The sequence below is a fragment of the Crocodylus porosus genome, unplaced genomic scaffold, assembly GCF_001723895.1.
Source record: "Crocodylus porosus isolate Cpor-Errol unplaced genomic scaffold, CroPor_comp1, whole genome shotgun sequence".
Lineage (NCBI taxonomy): Eukaryota > Metazoa > Chordata > Crocodylia > Crocodylidae > Crocodylus > Crocodylus porosus.
The window spans coordinates 482349-503229 of record NW_017728931.1 but is presented as its reverse complement, the minus strand read 5'-3'; the positions used below and the strand labels follow the sequence as shown (position 1 = coordinate 503229).

Below are 20881 nucleotides of genomic sequence, written 5' to 3'. Positions count from 1 at the left end.
TGATGGCCACCTATAAGTTTATCAGGGGTGACCACCAGGATCTGGGGGAACGTTTGTTCACCAGAGTGCCCCAAGGGATGACTAGGTCGAACGGTCACAAACTCCTGCAAGACCACTTCAGGCTGGACATAAGGAAGAATTTCTTTACTGTCCGAGTCCCTAAGGTCTGGAACAGTCTGCCATTGGAGGTGGTTCAAGCACCTACATTGAACACCTTCAATTGTAGATTGGATGCTTATCTTGCTGGGATCCTATGACCCCAGCTGACTTCGTGCCCTTTGGGCAGGGGGCTGGACTCAATGATCTCTCGAGGTCCCTTCCAGCCCTGATGTCTATGAAATCTATGAAAAAATATGAGTGGGATTCTCCTTCCAGTGACAAGCAGTACAGGTCATGTTGGGGGTGGTAGCTTTGTATAGCCAGGTCCACTGGGCTTCCCTCCATCCTCTCGTTACAGTATCACTTAACTGAAGGTGGCACAGAGTCCTCTCCTCAGAGCATGTAGGATATGGAGGCCTAGTGCATAGCCATTGTCCTAGCTCTTACAGTAGGTCAGTGTGAAACAGTTGCAATGTGCAGACAGAAGTCAATGTGAAACAGTTAGAAGTGACTCCTTAAAGTCTGAAAAACCTTGCTGGGGGGGCTAGTATGGCTACACACAGGTTCTGCCCGTGAGCCCCCACTTCTGATTAGGGCATGGCAGTGGGTCCTGGGCTTTAGAAGTGCCCTGGGAATTCCAAAGGATGTTCTACAAGCCCACAGTCACAGGCTGAACCTGGGCAGAGGAGGAAGAGCTGCCTCATTAATTGGAGCCTTTTTCTTTCTCCCCTTCACTCTTCCAGAGCGATTACTCCAGTGACACAGAGAGCGAAGACAACTTCCTGATGATGCCACCCCGGGACCATCTTGGCCTCAGCGTCTTCTCTATGCTCTGCTGCTTTTGGCCACTGGGGATTGCTGCCTTTTACCTGTCACATGAGGTAAGACTGAAATGTTGCCTGCTGTACTCAGACCCCTGCATTTTAACAAGGAGCCCACATGCATCATATTGAGGGAAGGGGTCTGCAGGAAACACCTATTGGGGTTAAACCCACTCTCTGGGTAGAGTGGAGTGGAGTTCTGAGTGTGCACAAAGCACTGGTGACTGCATACCATAGTTTCCTCTCTATATATGTATGTGTGGATGTGTATGTGATGGTCTATATGTGTATGGATATGGGATATACCTCTGTCTGTTTTACCTTGCACCAAGTCGACATGTTAGCTGTAATTCAGGTGGTCTGGTCCCATGTTGCTTCATGGCAGGGCTGCTGTGGATTTTTCTGCTGGAATAAACTTCTGATAGAAAATAGCCTTTCCTGAAAGTCAGGATTTTTGCCCCAGGGAAATCAAAATGCCAGCTTCCTGACTGCCTACCTGGAGAGTAAAACTGACAAGAGTGTCCCAGGCAAGCAGCAAGAAAATCAGATATATTTTATATCCGTTTCTCCCCTTATAATTTTTTTATGGAAATGCTTCCATGAAAAATGTCACTTTTTTGTTCTAATTTGGGATAAAAAACAACTAAAAATATAGTATTTTTCTCTGAAATGGGTTGTCATTTTCTAGGCAGTTATAGTTTGGTGTGGCTAATGTCCACTGAACTTTTCTATATCTACTCCATCAAGTGTGTGTCCTCATAAAGCCCTAAGCGCCCGAAGAACAATTACTGAGTCTCTCCAAGTGGAAGATAATGTAAGTGTACAGAAATGGAATCACAGTGGTGGACTCATCAGTAGTTATAATGAAGTGCGCTGCCAATACTAGATAAAAATATGAGAGAAATGGAGCAGCACATCAGAGCAGACTGACTGTACTTCACAAGACTGAAATGAGCTGCTTTCTAGTCTGATTCTGTAATGACCTAGCTCTAAAAGTTTATCAGCATTGAATGTTTTGTCATATATATATGTACCAGGATAGGTGTGAGGCCCTTGAGAACATAGGAAAATGAGAAAACTATTTACTTAATAGTGAGGGAAGAGGTATAAGTCTACATGTTTATATTTTAAATAAAGTACGAGTAATAGGCATTTTATCTCAGCAGCCTTCAAACACCAGGGGAAATTAAGGCTGACCTAGTAGAAAGCTTAACAAGTTTCCTTGTCTGAGTGATATCGATTTCCCCAGGTTTGGGTAGGGAACTTGCAAGCTGGTTGTAAAAGTTGAACGTGAAGATTACATACCTGGAGCATTTCCATACATGTAGTTTATTGTCCTCTCTACTCCACACAATGTTGTCGGCGTGCAGGGTTATATGCAATACCTTTTCTCTTCTTCCCTATTGAGAATTATTCCTGGATGCTGTCAGCAATTGTATACATTTGGGATCTAGCACTGTTGTTTCAGTTGGAAGAAATACAGTGTTAACAACATTACTGTAATACTGGTATTCTTGGCAGGCAGAAAAAATGCAGGCTGGTTTTATCCAGGCAAAATAAATACAGCACAACCTATTCACCAGTACCACCACCAGGACTATTAATCATCATCATCATCATCACCACCATCACCATCATCATCGTCCCAGATCTGAGATTAGACATACATCAAAAGGTAGGATGCTTGAAAGGATTTCCATATTAAGTAGTAACCATTTCAGAGGAACTTCCTCCTGCTAAGTGAACAAACAGTAGAAAAAACATGTTTTTTTCTGGCAGTGAAACAGAGAGAAGGCATGCCCTCCTCCCCTGAACAGCCAAGTGATAAGGGCATTTAGACTCACAGAATTACTTGGGGGGCTGCTATGGAAAACCTGAATTCAAGTGACTGCTTTGCCTGATTCAGAGCAGGAATTGAATTTTCTTCTCCAGAGATCCCCAGGCTCTGACCACTGTGTGTTTTTTGAGATCTCTCAGCAGAAATTCCATGCTGGACCTGAGAAACCTGCCCAAACAAACATCTCTCTGAACTAGACACAATTCCATGAAAAGCTTTGTTTTTGACAAATCAGTACTTTCTAATAAAAAATATTTCATTGAAAAGTTCCCAACCAGCTCTAATTGAGGTGAAAGCCCTATATAATTATAAAATAGATAAGGCATGTTATGTATGACTATTCCAAGAACTATATGCAGTTGGACTAACATGAATAAAAGTGTATGAGTGAAGTCCATTCATGCCGCAGGGCATAAGCGAAACATCAGTTGCTTAGGGTTGGGAAGAAATTTTGGCCAAATTAATACCATTGCTTAGTTGGCTATTAGGGAATCTTCTCTGTATTTCAGTTTCATAGTTTCATGGTCTGTAGGGCTGGAAGGGACCTGAGCAGATCATCAAATCTGACCCCCTGCCATGGCAAGAAAGAGTACTGGGGTCAAACGACCCCAGCAAGGTGTTCATCTAACCTCCTCTTAAAGACCCCCAGGGTAGGAGCCAGCACCACTTCACTTGGAGCTGGTTCCAGACCCTAGCCGCCCTGACCATGAAGTAGCGCCTCCTAATGTCTAGTCTGAATCTACCCTCTGCCAGCTTGTGACGGTTATTTCTAGTCACTCCTGGTAGTGCTCAGGGGAACAGGGACTCCCCCAGTGCCTGCTGGTCCCCTCTGACTAGTTTGTACCAGGCCACTAGATCCCCCCTCAGCCTTCTCTTCTTTAAGGAAGCTGACCTTACTCAGAAAGGAAATGAGAAATGATAGATCATTGGTATAGTTCCTGGAATTTCCCCAGTATTGGTAATTGCTGTGTACCATGATTTTGTATCGTCAGTGGCTCGCGTTTTCAGCCATAGTGATGGATTAATGTAAAAAATGACATTTCATTTCCTCTAAAAAAGCCAGAAGTTTTAAACTGTTTATAATGTGTTTGTGTATATGTTATAGGAAAGCATTATATCCCATTCACATGTGCTTTGTAGCTATACAGTACTTTCAATCTTAAGCTTTTCCCCAATAATACCAGAGACCCTTCTTTAATACATGTGACATTGTAGCACTTGTTGACCTTTGTCATAAACCCTAGACAGAGTATGATGGTCAAGTCTGAAGGTGGGCTGATAAAGTGAAGCTTGGGATTATTATTCATCCTCTGTTACTCAAAAAGAGCCAACTTTTCAAGCATTCAGGGCCATGCGTTCAAGGCCCTGGTGGCCACGCCCTGGTGGCCACAGTGAGAAGCAGGTTCTCGTGAGAAAAAGGCTTCTATTTACCTACCCACAGATGGACTGGATTTGGAGAGCTGCTGCACTGAAATAACTTAGCACCCAGCACAGTCAACTGGTCTGTGTTCAGTATTCAAAGCACTCACTAGTCCATTCCTTATCACCCAGGACACCAATGTGCTATGTTCCTCTTTCCATCTCTCCAGCACAGACACAAAGGATATGGTATTTTGCATGTGCTGCTGCCTCAAGTAGGCAAAGACAGGCGTGTTAAGGTGTCATGGATATTTATAGATGGAAAAAAATAATATTCCCCAGGGCTCTAAAAAAGCATCAGTACTCCTCCAGAGATTCTTTTTGGTACATTGAATGGTACTGACTGCATCTGCAGAGGCTCCAGCCCGGGCCTCAGACTTACAGGTACTTTGGAAGTTATCTGCATCACATTGTGGAGAAGTAAAGGCACTGCACAGAGGTTGGCAATGGAAGAATCCCACATTCTGGGTCTGGTTAGGACAATTCAAAGGAGAAGTTGGCTTGGAAATTAAATGGATATGGGTGGCAAGTGACTCTGGGAAGAGTCTGCCATGACTGTGCAGCACACCAGAAAGCCCAGTGAGTAGCCACAGTGAACCTGCTCCCAGTGGTTGACTAGTGCTCAGAGCAGTTAGAAAGGGAAGTGTCTTTCCATGAGGGAGGTGCCGGGGCAAAGTGGGGATGGTGTCTCACTGGCGGTGCAAGTCCATCCATACTTGGGGCTCAGGTCAGAGGCTGCCCTGCACTCTTTTCCCAGTCAACTCAGTGATTATTCAGGCTAGGGAATCAAAGGCAGCTCAATGTGATGTTTGTGTACGGTTAGTTACACTAACTTATGTGCCTTAATCATGCTGCCCCAATGGATGTGTGAGGGCCTTTGATTTTTCCATAAGGCACAATAAAATCATTGCATAACAAGAAACAGCTCCTCTTTATCTGAATACAGGTTTCCCTTGCTTTATACTGTACATACAATCCTGGAAAACAGTGCATAACTGGAATTTGCATAAAGGGAACCCACTTGGAAATGTAACAAATACAGATGTGTTCCAAGATCTCGACTGTACTGACCCCCAGACCCATTTCTACCACTTTTACAAGGCAATTTTGGTACTCACCCACAGCAGACAGTATACACAAGCATAGGGCACTATCATAATGGGGATGGCAACTACAGAAACGTGTTGCAGACAATGAGTGAGGAGCACAGATCCACACAGGAGACTACATTTTGGGGCACGTCACTCCAGAAATACAATGCACAAAGCAGCTGACTGCGGGCTTCCACCACACTGATTGCATAAGGGTCATTACATAAGAGTGAATTTGCACATACAAAACCTGCATAAAGCAAGGGAAACCTGTACTCAATTTTTATGTGTGGCGTCTTCCCCCAGGCAAATCTGGGAGAAGTCACTGACTCTTAGGGCCAGAGTCCATTCAATCTATTGGGTGTCTAAATGGACTTAGGCAGACAAAGTTCTTTGGGTAAATCTGATGTTTTTTATTAGACCAGGTAGCAGGACGCACCACCGCCTGGCAGTGCCTGGGCCAGGCAGGACTGAGGGACCTGCTATAGGCTGGACAAAGTCCCTCCACAGGCTGGATCCAGCCCACAGGCCATATTTTACCCATCCCCAGTTTAGGTTCAAACAACTTTGCTGACTTTTTTTTGGAACCTATTTTCTATCTACTTTATCAGTGCTCAGGTTGGAAGATAGAAAAATGTTAGATCATTTTTGGTATTGTTCTCTTTCCCTTTCCTTGGCTGTGATCTACTAGCCTGTGTGGGTTGTTTTTTTTTTTAATGGGGCAGCATACTGGAGCAGTTCTTTTCATTGTGTAAGATGAATGCAAGTATGGACCACTGGACTCTTTCAGGTGACCTCCACCATAGCACAAGCTGGAGGAGTGGTCTGTGACTTTGGCTTCAAACCTAGTAATACCTTTGTCCTTTCTCAGGAGTAGTCACAGCTACACTACAAGCATTTTAACATGAATGAGTCATTCTGATTACTTGTCCAGCCTCCATTAATCTGAAGTAACTCTTAGACATGGACCTTGTCTAGAGTAGTCTGATTTTTAATGACTACAATGGCTTATCAATTGTGTCTGCTCTATTTTGCAGATTTGGGATCAATCACTTTACACTAGTTTTTTTAACAAAGTCAAAATGGAGTCCTTTATATATGATCTTAAACTAAAATTGCAAGTAGTCTACATTTCATAGCTGCAATTTCCAATAAAACCTTTATGAGCAGAAGAAAGGAGAAATATAGTACATTGCTCAGTAGGAAGTCCTATCTCAGGATTGGTGTTGTCAGTTCTTGCATATATTTATTGGTTTCTTTTCCTAAACCTCTAGCCTCTGGAACTGAGCAAGAATCTCGGCTTTCATTTTAAAATAAAATTTGTCGTTTTACTGCTTATGGAGAATAGCATACATGTTTTTCAGCTGACGTTTCAAAAATCAGTAAGATAATAAAAGGAACCCAACATTTGTTATTTTTAAAAACCTCATCACTTTTAGATCAATCTGCTTATTTTTAGGCAAGAAAAGAATTACCTGGTATGGCTTTACCATACAAGGTGTTTCTGAGTGAAAAATAGAAGTGGATTTGCACTGGTTTGAAAGGTTGCATACCATGATTCTTTAGCATGCTGTATCTCGGGAAATTTTGAAGTCATATTACTCGTTAATCTTCATGAAGAGCAGTGCACAGAGCTGGTTTCTGGTTGGACCTTAAGTTAACTGGAAAACATGATGCTGATTTAACAGAAGTTTTCATGGTAAGCAGCTTGCCTGTTTATATGATAGAAAGCTGGGTTTGTTATAATCAGAGGCTCACTAAAAGTAGTATTTCTTATAGTGAGGCTTAACTATGGAACAGATTAATATTTTATCCCACGGTTCTTGAACTTCCTAGCAGTCAGGGGCAGCATGCCTCTGATGCCACACTAAGGCAAGCCATGGGTCCCTCTGCTCCTCCACGTAAGTGACCTCCCCACTCTCCCCTTCACTGTGGCACTACATGGCTCTGGACTCACTTCCCCATGCTGCTCATTGCACTGTCCACCCCCTGGGAATGGGACAGGAAATGGCAGCCAGTTACCACCCCAGTGAAAGGTGGGTCAGGGCACCTTAATAACCCCTAGCCCCCACAACTTGGTGGGTATGAGGGCCACTCATTGCTACAGCCACTTGAGCCCACAGGGAAACAAAACCCCAGAGGCCCCTGGTTGGGACGCTGGAGAGTGGGGGCAGTTGTGTAGCCTGAGAGAGAGGGCAGTTGTGAAGGCCCTGAGAGGACAGGGGTGAGGTGGCCCTGCACAGAGTAGGTGTAGCAGGATGGAAGCCTAGGGTCGCCGTGCTCTCCCCTAGGGGCCTCCGTACCGTGCCAGATGTTCTCTGAGCACCCTCGGAATCTCACCTGCCACGTCTTTGATTTTAGGTATTTATTGTAGGGAGGCTGCCCTTCGTTTCCTTGGCTACGGTTCTGCTGCTACCCTGTGTCTCAGTTCTATAATGGGGTTCTGGGCACCCTAGCCTTATGGGCTATGTGTGGCCCCAACCACCCCTGTACCACGCCCCAAGCCTTGCAGATATCCTGGACGTTGTTTGGTCTGTTTCACTCTCCGCACCCCGCCGGTGGTCTGGCTCATCTCGCAACCTGTGCCTCACCGGTGGTCTGGCTCGTCTCGCAACCGGCACCTCACCGGCACTCTGGCTTGTCTCGCAACCGGCGCCCCACCATTGCTCTGGCCTGTCCTGCGACCTTTTGGTCTGGGGCTTCACGCTGCCCCCTCTTGCTCTGGGGTTTCTTGCTGCCCCTTTTTGTCCTGGGGCATCTTGCTGCCCTCTCTCTGGGGTTTCTCATTCACCCCGAGCCTCACTGGCACTCAGGCTTTCCTGCAGCCTTATCTCACCCTGCCCCCTTCTCTGGGCTTCTCATGCAGCCCACTCTCCAGGGCTTCTCGCACTGCCCCTTCACTCTGGGGCTTTCCACTGCCCCCCTTCTCGGGCTGGGGTTGGTGCACCCCCAAATGCTATGCCCTCTCTGGCGCTGGGGTCCCCATGCTACCGTGGAGCCCCTATGAGGCCTCCCTCAACCCGTAATAGCCTCACCCAGTCCTCTGGAGTAACAACAACAAAAACACAAGCCAATAGGCTATAACACAAATCTATGCCTCATGGCTAAAACATCCTCCAAATCACACGGCAGGTGTTCCATCGCTCACCCATGTCACTAGCTGCTTGTACATCTAGGCCTTTTCTCTTTCACACATTCAGGGCCGAGCTCCTTCCTCCTTGGCCGCAGGCTCTTCTCTCCCTGGGCTTTGGCCTGCAATTTATATCTAAGCCAGGCCCTGCCCCTTCTGTTCAGCTGACTAAACAGGTGTGTATCCTTAACTCCATCTGGTTGCCCCTAGCAACCAGCACCTGAGCCGCCACTCTGGCTTTCCAAGTAGCAGGTACCTTAGTGCCCTGCTACAGTAGGTTTGCAAAGGAGTAGGCCAGAAGGGCTGTGCATGAGGATGGCTGAGTAGGGTTGAATTGGGAGTAAGCCTGAAGGGCAGTGCAAGGGCCAACCCTGTGAGTAGTTGATTCTGAGAATAATGAGAAGACCCCAGGGTGGGGCATGGTGTAGTGGCCCTGGAGTGGGCATAGGAGGAACCCCATGTAAAACCCCATGTAGGGAAGAAAGGCATGTTTATGGATGCCTGAAGCCATAGTTTGGGCCAAAGGCTGACTGGGGGGGCTCAGCCAGAGATTTAGGGGCGAGTCCTGACCCCAGTATGTCCTCCACTGCAAGAAGGCCAAGTGTGGGTCAGACATTATAGCAAGGGAGAGAACAATGACCTGCTGCTCCAGGGGGGGAGTGAGAGTCCTTGTGAGACCCAAGAATACCAGTCATGGTGTGGGTTATGAGCATCATGTGGATGCCATCTGCGAAGTTTGGGCTGCAGTACAGGGGTGGTTGGAGCTGCATACATAGGCCCAGGAGAACAGGGCCACCAAGGGGCAGCCTCCCACCTAATTAAGACATCAATTATTGAACAACAAGGCATGGCAGGAGAGAGAGGCAGGCAGTTAGCCCAGAAGCGGGTGGGCAGGTCAAATTCTAAAAGGCCCTGGGAAGGCTGCCTGTTACAGTTGGTAAAAATGAAACTTTAAAAAAAACTGAGAAGGAAACATTTGGACTGGAAAAGCAAATAACTGAATAGGAAAGTGGTTTATAAACAAGAATCTAGGGGGCACCACTGTTTATTTTAGCCTCTGCAGGAACCATGACAGGTGTGTGGAGTTACAAACTTAACAGTCATCTCAGACTTACAGGATCCGGGGACACCTCAGAGTTCATCCAATCCAACCGGATGTGCTGTTCCTGAACTACCCCAGACAGGTGCCTGTCCCGCCTCTTCTTGAAACCCTCCAATGCAGCAGATCCCACATCTTCCCTGGGTAGCTTGTTCCAATGCCCTACTGTTCCTACAGGTATTGCATTTTTCCTAAAGTGTAGTCTCAATCTGACTTGCTGCAGGGTTACACCAGGGTTTGGCATACCTTTTTGCCACCATGCCTCTGATTCAGCCCTTGATCTACCTGAGGCTTGATTTGGTTCCTTTGGGGACAGTATCTGGCCCGTGGGCTGTAGGGTGCCAACCCCTGGTTTAAACAAACTGCCGTGGGCCCTGTCCTCTGTAGCAAAGGAGAACAGTGTTTCTCCCTCTTTTTTTTACAGCAGTGTTTCAAATATTTGAAACCTGCTATCATGTCCCTTTTCCAAAATACTGATTTTGTTCCTTCTACTTTTCCTCCTCGAGTTGCATCCAACTCTTTTATCACCTTGTCACCTGCCTTCTTTGGTTTGTTTCATTCTTAAAATGCAGTACACCCAACCAGATGCAGTACTTCACCTGAGACCTAACGGACATCAGTGATACAATCACCTCCCCTGTCTTGCAAGCAATACATCTGCTAATGCAACTCAAAGTTTTATTTGCTTTTCTTTGAAGAGTATCACATGTCTAACACAGACACGTAACCCCCAGATCCTTGTTGGTAGTGCTGCTGCTATGCTAGTTATCCCTCTGGGTTGTACTGGTGCATTTTTATTTTTCTTTCCCTGGTGCAGCAACTGACATTTATCTTCGCTGAATTTCATTTTGTTCTCTAGAGCCTAATTCTCCATTAAAATAAGGTCCCTTTGAATTTTAACCCTATCCTCTAAGGGAGTTGTGGCCAACCCTTTTTGGCAGGCATGCCACAAAACAAGCCCACTCTTCTTGAGTGCCCCTCTAATCTGTGCTTCCCAGAGGAGTGCCTGACAGAGTTTGCACACTAGGGCACCAGAATGAAGGCAGGGGAACTCCAGATTCTGACCATAGCCATAGAGAGTAGAGCAGGGACAGGATGCTGAAAGAGGAGAAATCACTGCCAAGAGCTAAGTTAACCATTGCCTGGCCTTATAACCTCTGGATTCTAAGGCTTTATCCAGTTGCAAGCTTGCACATCTAACTCTGGGTGGCCTTCTTTTGCTTACAACCTGAAGCTCTTGTGTGAGTTCTGAATACCTTGTGGGTGGCTGGGACAGTCCAACCTTGATGGTCAGCAGAGCTTTTGGCAACAGGTTGGACTGTGGGCTGAGGTAGGGTGGGGTGGGGTGGGGAAGCTCAGAGGTTTTTAATGTAGATGCCCAGTGAGATGGGACTGAAGGTGGCACTACATACACATGTAGACAAAGCTTTAGGTGCTTTTATCCAACAACAGAGCTAGTTGCTTCCTTAGGCTAAATACCTTTAAACATCCAGTACCACGTTTCTCTTCTGTTTGGCTGAAGACTGCAGTGCAGAAATGCAGGCCCAAACACCTTCCATCTACCACATAGTCTGTGGCTTATATTACACTTGTTAATTACAACCTTCACACAGTGATCTAGGTGCCAAAGCTCTGTAATTAATTTGCATCACCTCACACTTACTTGAATAGCAGAGTGAAAAAAAAGTAATTAATTTTTGTTTTAAAAAAGTAGGAATTACTGAATGGTTACTGGGAGTGTTTTCTTTACCTGAAAGGTTTTAAGTGAATGAAATGTTGCTGATGCTCCTTTCCCTAAGTTATTTTGAAGAATTGCAATTCAGTTAAGAATAAACAAAAGAGGTTTGGTGGGGGGGAACATTTCAAACATTTTCAGAAAAAGAGGGTTTTTCCCCCTTTTTTTGGACCATGACTGAGTTAAGCCATGTCACATCTGTTGATTCAGATGGAGCTTTTCAAAGGCTTTTCAGGGAGCAAAGTTCCCAGTATAAGTGAACTCCATTTAACTTGTTCTTTCACATGACATGAAGAATAACATAGAGCACTTTCCATCAGTAGTGCTCAATGTACTTTACAGAAGAGGTCAGTTTTGCAATCCCTACTTTATTGATGGGGAAACTGAGGCACAAAGAGATGAAGTAACTTGCCTAAGGCCACCCAACTGGACAGTAGCAGAATTAGAAATAGAATATAGGTGTCCTTTGGCCAAGTGCACCATCCACCAGGTAAAGTGATCTCATCATTGTCACTGTTATTTGACAATTTAAACCTCACAAACAGAAATCAGTGGGAGATACAAACAAAAGGGAATGGTTTACAGCCCAAGTGTGCTAAGGGCTGGAAAGTTCTGTGTTTAGAAAAATTCCTCAGTCAAGTAGTTTGCAACAAATTCTATCATAGGAGCAGCAATGTCACTTGATGCCATTCAGGGCAGCAGAGGCCATGAAAATATAGAATGGGATTATTGACCTAAATTTTCAAATGGCATTAGTGATTTTCCAGGGTCTCTGCTTTCAGTTACCCAAGTTGTGATGCCTTAAAAAGCGGGTGACTTCCAGAAAGGGCTGAGTGTTTCCCTCCCCAAAAGAAATCCTGGCCCTTTAAGATATCTAAAGTTGATCCCTTGCAATCTCCAGCTGCTTTAGAAAATGCCAGCCCTGCTTTCAGACACCTCTGGGAAGGCTTATGTTGCTGTTCCCATATCAGATCTGTTCGGTGAATACTTGATCCTCTCTGTGCTTTCAACCTGATCACTTTCATGAGCGCTACATTCACTTTCTAATGAAATAAGGGGCAGTATCGGAACAAGACGACTGAGGGAGCACACTTTGAGCAGTCTCTCCTGAGAATTCTAAAAAAGAAGAAAGTCTCCTTTCCCATCCTAATAAAAAGAAATGGTTTTAGAAGGCTCACGCTGTAAAAAGGTTTTGCAAAGGAACAACATTCATCCAACCTTTTATTTTTTTTAAATTTTGGGATTGAGTCAAATTTAGAAGCATTCCATCAGTCTCCTCCTCTCAAAAAGCTCTTATGAGGGAGCATTTTCCAAAGGTTGGAACTGCAGCTGTCTTCAAAGCTGACCTCCCCACAAGCCTCCAAGTACAGGGACTGTCCAGTCATCACAGCGTACTTCCCCACAGGGAAATGGTGCTTTTGTGCAATGCAGACTTCCAACCCCTAACTAAAAGACACATTGATCTATTGGCTCCTTGACAGCTTCGTAAATATTAATAGTTAATTATCATTGATTCTTTTTAATTAATATTTATTCATTCTCAGTGTTTGCAGACACCTCAGTCGTGAGGTCTGCACCAAAAATCATTCAGGACCTCAGCTGGGGCAAATCACTGCAGCCCCAGTGACTACAACACAGTGTCACTGGCTGGGGATCTGCAGTGCTGACTTTTGTGACAACTTGCCTGAGTGACAACCACAGAATTAGCCCCTCATTGGAGGCAGGCAGGCTGAAGCCTGCAAAGTCAAGCATTCACCAGTTAGTATTCAGGTTGTCTGTTCTAGCTGCGTGGAGCCCGCCTGTGGGTCCATCTTTAATCCAATGCCCATGGCACCCTGCCTTGCTCAGTGAGAGGGCAGTTGTTCAGGCTGTCTTTTATCCTCCTCCTTCAAAGCATGTTCCCCAACCTTCTTTATTGCACTCCAGGCGAGCCCCCTACTGATCACAGAATCATTCATTTCTTCTCAGGCATTTTTAGGCTAGTCACTGAGGACAGAATTCTATTTTCATGTGTTCCTAAATGGCAGTTTTCTATCTGTGTAAGTGGTGTTTTTGGCACTTACGTACAGGTAGTGATTCTGTGACCCCTGCCCTATAGACTCATAGAGCATGTGGGTGTAGATTGAGCAAATGTCATAGGCTGCCTACTGGTTGGGTATATATGCAACTATAAACACACACATGTTATGTCATAGGCTGTATACTGGTTGGGCATATATGCAACTATATACACACACCCATTGGAGGCATAAAAGCATCCAAGTTGCAAAAGCATAGCCAGTTAGAAACCTGTAGCTGAGAAGGACACTTCCCAACACAGTGCTCTAACCACCATGCCACAGTTCAGGTGTTATTCAGTTCTCCTTCTGAAGCTGGCCCCTGGGGAGCCACAAGAGGGAGATATGGGGGGGGGGTAGGAGGAAAGAACAAGTGAGAGGCTGTGCACCTCAGTGAGGTGGCTGCTGCTCTGGAATTGAGCGGCTTCTGGGTTCTAGCTTGGACCCTTCCTGCCCCCGGGACAGAAATGTGCTTACTGCACTGCTTTCTTTCTAAAGACTTTTAAATACAGGGTGCAGTGACTTATCTTCCAGGGACCTGCTGGAGAGAGCACTGGATAAAGCCTGAGCTAGTATTTACATTACAATGCTAGGGCATCAGAGTGACACAGGTTCAAACCCTCTGTAGGTGATTGGGGCCAGAACCTGGCAAATGTCCTAAAGATTTGGCTTTTGCTATGCTCAAGCTCAGGTATGCTTGTACATACCAGGCTCAGCCTCTGCACCCAGTAGGGACCTGGCAAGAGAACTGCCATTTAGGGCAAACAGGGTTTGAGGATTCCACCGTGAGTGTTTCCCAGAAACTCATGACTTTATCTGCCCAGTGTCCCAGGGAGAAGCTTGCATGCATTTTCATGAAGCAGTCACTGTTAAGTAAAAGATCGACCCAAACAGCTCGCATGTAGTAGAGTTCTAAATGTTTAGACTGAAGAATTTAGGCAGCCTTAATTATAGGGGCCTCTGCCAGTTCTTTTGATAATCTCTCCCTTTCTCTTTTTGGCTGTAGGTGTCGATGTGCCTGTTTACATATGCGTGATTATTTATATATACATGTGCATATGCATATATACATATATACAATTTGTTAGCACACTAGGCTTGCAGAGATTAGCACTTGAAAGGCTGGGAATAACAGTTAAGGAAACAATAAATGGCCTTCAACAGCACTTTTATTCACATACTTTTCCTCCAGTATATCATACCCCAAGCTTCCCAGGGTTGTGGGTACCTATCTTCTAGGAGTTATGAAGGGCTGTACTCTCCACTGTAGGCTTTGTGCCTGATGGCAGTTACATTTCCTCCCACCCTTTATCTCCCTTGTCCCTTTAGGCTGCATGCTCTGTGAAACAGGGAGTGCCTCTTACTGCATGCGAGTACAGGATCTTGCACACAGAGGACCAGGTCTCAGTGGTAACTGGCAGGCACTCATGCAATGCTAATAATAAGGGATAACTAGAGAGCTATGTGCTGTGATACAGATGGAGGTGGAGAGAGGAGTGTATGGTAGGTCGTACTATGAGAGAGAGCAGTGTATGTTAGCATGACCTCCTGGTCCCCTTCTCAATGGTTTAGCACAAGCAGGGGTTCACCTTGGGAACAAATTCAGAAAAAGAGAGGACACATTTGGATTGCTAGGAGAGGCAGCAGCCTTCCTGCTACACACATGGCAGGGCAGGCTCCCAAACATCTCTGATGTCCCTCCAGGTGGGGAGCCCCACCTGGAGGGGCAGTGTCCTGACTTCTCTGGACAAAGGAGCCATGCCAAACACACACAGACCCAGCCAGGGCAGCAGTGATCTCACAGTATTAGCTGGCTGAGTTGTGGGGACCAGAAGGAGGCACCAGAAAGCTACCTCTGCCTGCAACAAGCACTCTGTGGGGCCTGACTTCTACTGCCCTAAAAGAGAGAAAGCAATCAGGCTCTTCCAGAGTTCCCCAAAATCCACAGTTGTTCTGCCCACTAAAACCCTGGGGTGGCCTATGGCTATAGCCAAGTGTGCAGTTATATAGTACCTTGAGCTGCTCAGGGTCCCTCCTGCGCCCCACCTCCTTGCTGTTTTAGTGGCCCAGTACTGTCCAGAAGAGAGTAGGAGTCCAATACTGAACCCTTGCATGGGGTCCCCAGCAGAGGCATCCTGCCTCATCTGCATTCTGGAGCATCTTCTGACATTCTAGAATGGATTTGGTCCACTATGATGCAGCCCTTCGTGCCAAAGGATGAGAAGAGACCAACGCCTCTGAAACAGTTCCTGCAGAGCAGAGAGCACCCAGAGTAGGGCAGTACCTCATCTTAAGGCATTAAGGTGGGGGCAGGATCTGGGGGAACGTTTGTTCACCAGAGCACCCCAAGGGATGATGAGGTCAAACGGTCACAAACTCCTGCAAGACCGTTTCAGGCTGGACATAAGGAAGAATTTCTTTACTGTCCGAGCCCCCAAGATCTGGAACAGTCTGCCAGCAGAGGTGGTTCAAGCACCTACATTGAACACCTTCAAGAGTAAATTGGATGCTTATCTTGCTGTGATCCTATGACCCCAGCTGACTTCCTGCCCTTTGGGCAGGGGGCTGGACTCGATGATCTCCCGAGGTCCCTTCCAGCCCTGATGTCTATGAAAGGTTGTTGACAGATCTGGGGTGGGGGGAAGAGCACTTTATCAGAAGAGGAATCACATCAGTTTGACTCAGCTCGCCTGCAACTGTATAGTTTGTGCACTTCAGTGAGGCTTTTTGGCACTGTTGTCTAATAGCTGATTCAATCAGCTATTAGATTAAAGTCCCCAAAAGCCCTGCTGAAGCACATGAGCTATACAGATGCTGGGCAAGCCAGTCAAACTGATGTGGCTCCTCTTATGGGCATGCACTATGCTCAGTGCAGGGGCGTGCCAAGGTGAAAATAAAACACAGTTTTGTTTTGTTTTTTCCACTTCTGTAAGCACCCAAAGAGCCCAGGGGAGTTTCCAGTGAATTAACTCAAAGTGGAGGAGTTGTCACAGTTCAAGTAATGTGGACACCAAACCCTACAGCCCTTTCTAAAATATATTGACTTAAGTGAGGATCCAGAAGACTACTTAGGCAATTTCCATAGTGGAGCCATAAGCAGAGACACAGATACCAGATAGAGGCTACTTTGTCACTAAGCAAAAGACAGGACAACTGTATAGAGATGCCCAGGGAATCAAGGGTCCAGAGCAGACTAAGAAGATGGTGCCTATCCAATAGGTAGCACTCGGCACAGGCCTGGTATTGTAGTGATCAGCTGGTTTAAGGAATACGGGCATACATGAATGAGATGAACTAAACAATGAACTTTTTTGTGGAGCAGTAGACTATCTCTGCAGACCCTTTGTCTCTCCAGTCAACTAACCACCCTAATTGAGGGACCAAGTCCCAACTTGTGTAGTCTTTTAAAAGGGATATGTCTAAATTATAACTTTTATCAGCACAGGTTTTTCAGAGTTGACAAGTGGGTTAAAACTTGGTGTAATATCCATCTGCCAGGGGGCACTTCCAGCAGCACATCACCCCTTACTACCATGCTGCCCTGTGGTGTGAGGGACCCGATTCTTTTTTGTTTTTGTTTTTCCAGTAGAGCCTGCCTACCTCTCCCATGGCTGAGGGACAACCAACGTGCTGGTAGGCCGAGCAGCCCCTAAGCTGCAGGGGACCCTAGTCCTTCCCTCTGAAGCAGCAGTGACCCCCAGGGCCATCTGGATGGGCTGCTAGGGGTGCTGCCTCAGCTGGGAGGCACCCAATCCAACTCTTCCCCAAGGCCACCCAGGCTTCCAGCACCTCATTAACCATCCCTGCTGTCTTCTCCAGCCACCAGCACACCCAGGTTCCCTCCTGCCTCCTGCCCACACTGCCCCAGGGGCAACCCAGTCTGTTCCCAAGCAGCCCCAGGTGTCCTGGCAGCCACAGGGGCCTGCTGAAGGCAGAAGCAGTGAGGGGCCCAATCCTTTTTTCAGTGGAGCCTGCCTGCCTCTCCCACAGCTGGAGAGCAGGCTGACAGATTAGTGGCTGCAACATTCCAAGTTGCAACATTGGAAACTAGACTGCACTGGGATGTGATTTAGTTTGTGAAGATGCAAACTCATTTAAAACCCCCAAAACTCGCATACATGTCAAGTATGACATCATTAAGCTGCACACAGGGAAATGTTCATCATCTGTACATGGTAACATCATCATGTGTATAAGCACCCTTCGTGCTTAAGTGCAATTCTGTTCCACCCTGATCAAGTCTTGAAAATTCTTTGATGTATTGATTTTTGTAATATGTTGTCATCTGACCCTTAAGACTATGTCACAAAAAAACAGCAAGGCGGAGGAGGACCCAACCTTTTGCATTAACTCTTTTTCAGGGACTTGAACAGGGTGGGAAAAAATCATACTTGGGTGTCTAAGTCCACTTATGAACCAAATAGTGAAATAGGATATAGGTATGAAATATTTTCCCTGTCCTGCAGCCTCTTCTTGTCTTTCTATTACTTATGATTGCTGTTCCCCTTTCTCATTTCTATGATGCCTCTGAAACCATGGGAATAATTGTGGGATAAATTAACTGTATGTATTATAACCTTCAGATGACTTTACGTGTAGTCCAATTGCTCAAACATGGCCCAGTGCATGGTACACCCCACATATCCACACTCTAGCACTTTGTCTCCGGTCATGTCTACACAAGATGCTGATTGTGTACTAGCCCAATACTATTGCGCAGTAGCATCATATGGCAATAACCATGACATGACGCTACTGCACAGTAGTATTAGGATACTGTGCAGTAGCATCACAAAAAAGACGTTAATCAGCACTACTGTGCAGTAACACAAGTTACTGCACAGTCATTTAGTACTCCTTTATAGATATGGCCTCTTTCTACTAGTTGGTTCATCTAACAGGCCCACAAATCGACCACAGCAGCTATCTGTAGATGCAGGCCCGGATGCTTCAATCTAGTCAGGCATCTAACTCTCATTGATTTCAACCCTCTCAGAGCATCTGGTCCTTAGCTGTTTAATTTAAGCAGCAAAGATTGTCATATTGTCCATATGGTAGTTTCTGTCAGGTAGTGCATGGGACTAGAATCACAATCCTGTGAGGAGCTTTTAAAGAGCTGCCTTATTAATACATAATAGTGATCCTTCAGATAATATTTTATCCTTTTCCCCCCTTAAAAGTAGAATTTCCTCAGGAGGAGAATTATGGCAGGCTGAACTATAAGAAAACAAAGGCTTCTGGTCTGGAGATGCAGTCAGGGTCCTGTGTCTTGCAGGCTTATGGGACTTAGAGTAGATTCCCTGTATGGCTGAGAGTCAGGTTTCCCAAGTGTCTAATGGCGCACACTGCCGTTAATCTGCATACTGCCCTTAGATGTCCTTATGCTCATGACCCGCAATATCAGAACTTAGACTCATGACATTCTTATACATGGAAAATCTCCTTTAAATACTTTTTCGGGGTTCTGAATGTTATCAAATAACATTTTTCTCTTCCTTTTCTAACCAGTGCTGAAGGATGCCAGGGGACAGATCCTCAGCTGGTGGCACATGTCCTAGCTCAGTCACCAATGGTGCTAGAAGGGTTGGTTTCATCTGTGTATTGATCAGGCAGTTTGACATTTCCAAGCAGAGGAGAATGAAAAATCACACCTGCATGCTTCTAGAAGCATTTCTTTGATTCTATGATTGTTTCCCTCTGTGGCACACAACACGCAGGGAATTAATAATGACACAGTGTAGCACAAAGGTTTTATGCATATTTATTGGAGGGGGCCTGTGTAATTCACTCCTGTCTTCACCACTTAGGAGTAATGCAGACACCCAGTGCTCAGACATTAATAATATCTTTCCCATATGTCCCAAAAGTATGCATTATAGAAGTGAGAGTGTCACGGCCATTAGCCACTTGCCTGGGAAGTGAGATGGGTTCATTTCTGCTAATGACTGTCTGTGCTAATGACTGTCTCTCTAGGCCTCAGTTCCCCATTTCTAATATGGAAATATAGCACTCCCTGTGCCTGTCTTGCCCATCGTATTGTTTGTCCATCTTCTTTAGTTTGTAACACAGGGTCTGTCTCACGGTGTGCCTGTACAGCACCTAGTACCATGGAGCCCCAATCTTAGCTCTACCACTTCTATTGCACCATGGATGGAACATGCCAAAATATCAGCTAAAAAGGCAGATCATCTCAAATTTTCTGCAAACTCAGTGACTCTCACCCTCTTGTGATACTGCACCTGCCTAGCTCTTTTCAGCCAAAGATGGAAGTTGTGGTGGGGAGGGTCAGACAACTGCCCAGTTTTCTGTCCATGCTCCCTTCAGCTGTCTGCCTTTATTACCTGGAAAACAACAAGGCATGACTTCAGACAGTGTTTCAATAGTTGTATCAAAGGCCAAGCCAATGTGAAGGACCCTCAGGAAAACATATATGGTAAGTGCTAAATTATCTTTCCTGAGTACTTCCATGATAAAGAAATAAGGCAACATTCTTCTCCTCTGAGTATTTATTTGGATTTAGTTAATGTAATAGTGTCTTCATTCATCTTTTGCAAGGATGGCCCCATGTTGCTAAGAGGAATCTACTCCCACACCTGATCTTTAATATAAAGAGCAATAAAATTAATGGATGTTTTCAGCAGTAAAGATTTAACATTGACCTTTCATCAATCTGCCAAATGCCGGAGTATCTTCCTTCCATTCTAATAGAAGCCTGTGCCTGACACCAAAGATCCAGAGCTGGAGTCTAATCTCAGACATGCAGTGCATGTCCCCTGCTCATCTCACGGCTGCTTTTTGTGCTGGACCGGGGTATTTATTTTTAGGTTTGGACACCCAGCAATAAGATTTGATTGCCTGAAATTATGCTTGAGATACCAGTTTCAAAGAGCTGATGAAAGGACTCCTGAAGGAAGGCTTGATTCTAATGGCTTTACATTGGAAAAGATGCATGCTCTCCATATCCTGCTCCAACCTGGAATGTCTGATTCCACCTTCTGGAAATGCATATTTTGAGGATGAAAATTACCCTTTCCCCCACTCCTCCTAACCATCAAACAACCATTCTCCATTATATGTACAGTTGGCCAGCTTTTGTGCATAACTACATAATTGGATTTTGAGGGGCTTAGAGCCTATTGGGTGTGGGCCCTTTGTGGCAGGACCCAAGTTTTTTGATTGGTAGTCATACAGTACCTAACACAGAAGAGTCTTGGGCCGTGACTGGAACTCCATCATGGTGTCCATTGGGACGTTATATGTGTTATTATTGTTGTCGTTTTCATTGCTGCTGTTGTTGTTGTTGTTATGCCCTTGGTTCACTGCATGTGCAGGGCAGACACAAAAAATGGTGGGCTGGAAATGGTCCAGCCAGGTTTACTTGCTCAAAGAGAGGGAACTCTTTGGGTCATCCTTGCTATTGATAGGGACACAACCTGTTGAATAAGCTGGATTTTCACTCCATTCCCAGCATCAGAGATTCCTAGCACCAAGGGGCATGAGTGCACCTCTTCTTTGCCGTGACCATCCATTTTCTACTGTGCACTCCTAACTCAGTAGTTTCCATGGAGGCTGCTCTGGACTCATCCCCAAGGG

The 20881-nt window shown here is 45.7% G+C and overlaps 1 protein-coding gene across 2 annotated transcripts in view; it reads left to right on the top strand.

Moving 5' to 3' along the window:
- The window catches only part of SYNDIG1 (synapse differentiation inducing 1), a 143732-nt gene that overhangs the window by 35930 nt on the left and 86921 nt on the right, over positions 1–20881 (top strand). The window contains exons 2-3 of one of the 2 annotated variants that reach the window (XR_002102737.1): positions 843–980; positions 2442–2595. Coding sequence is in view for 1 of the 2 variants with exons in the window: in XM_019544035.1 (XP_019399580.1) it covers positions 843–980 (138 nt within the window). In the remaining variant the exon portion in view is untranslated. The remainder of the gene's footprint in view (positions 1–842; positions 981–2441; positions 2596–20881) is intronic. The other variant, XM_019544035.1, reaches the window with a different exon arrangement.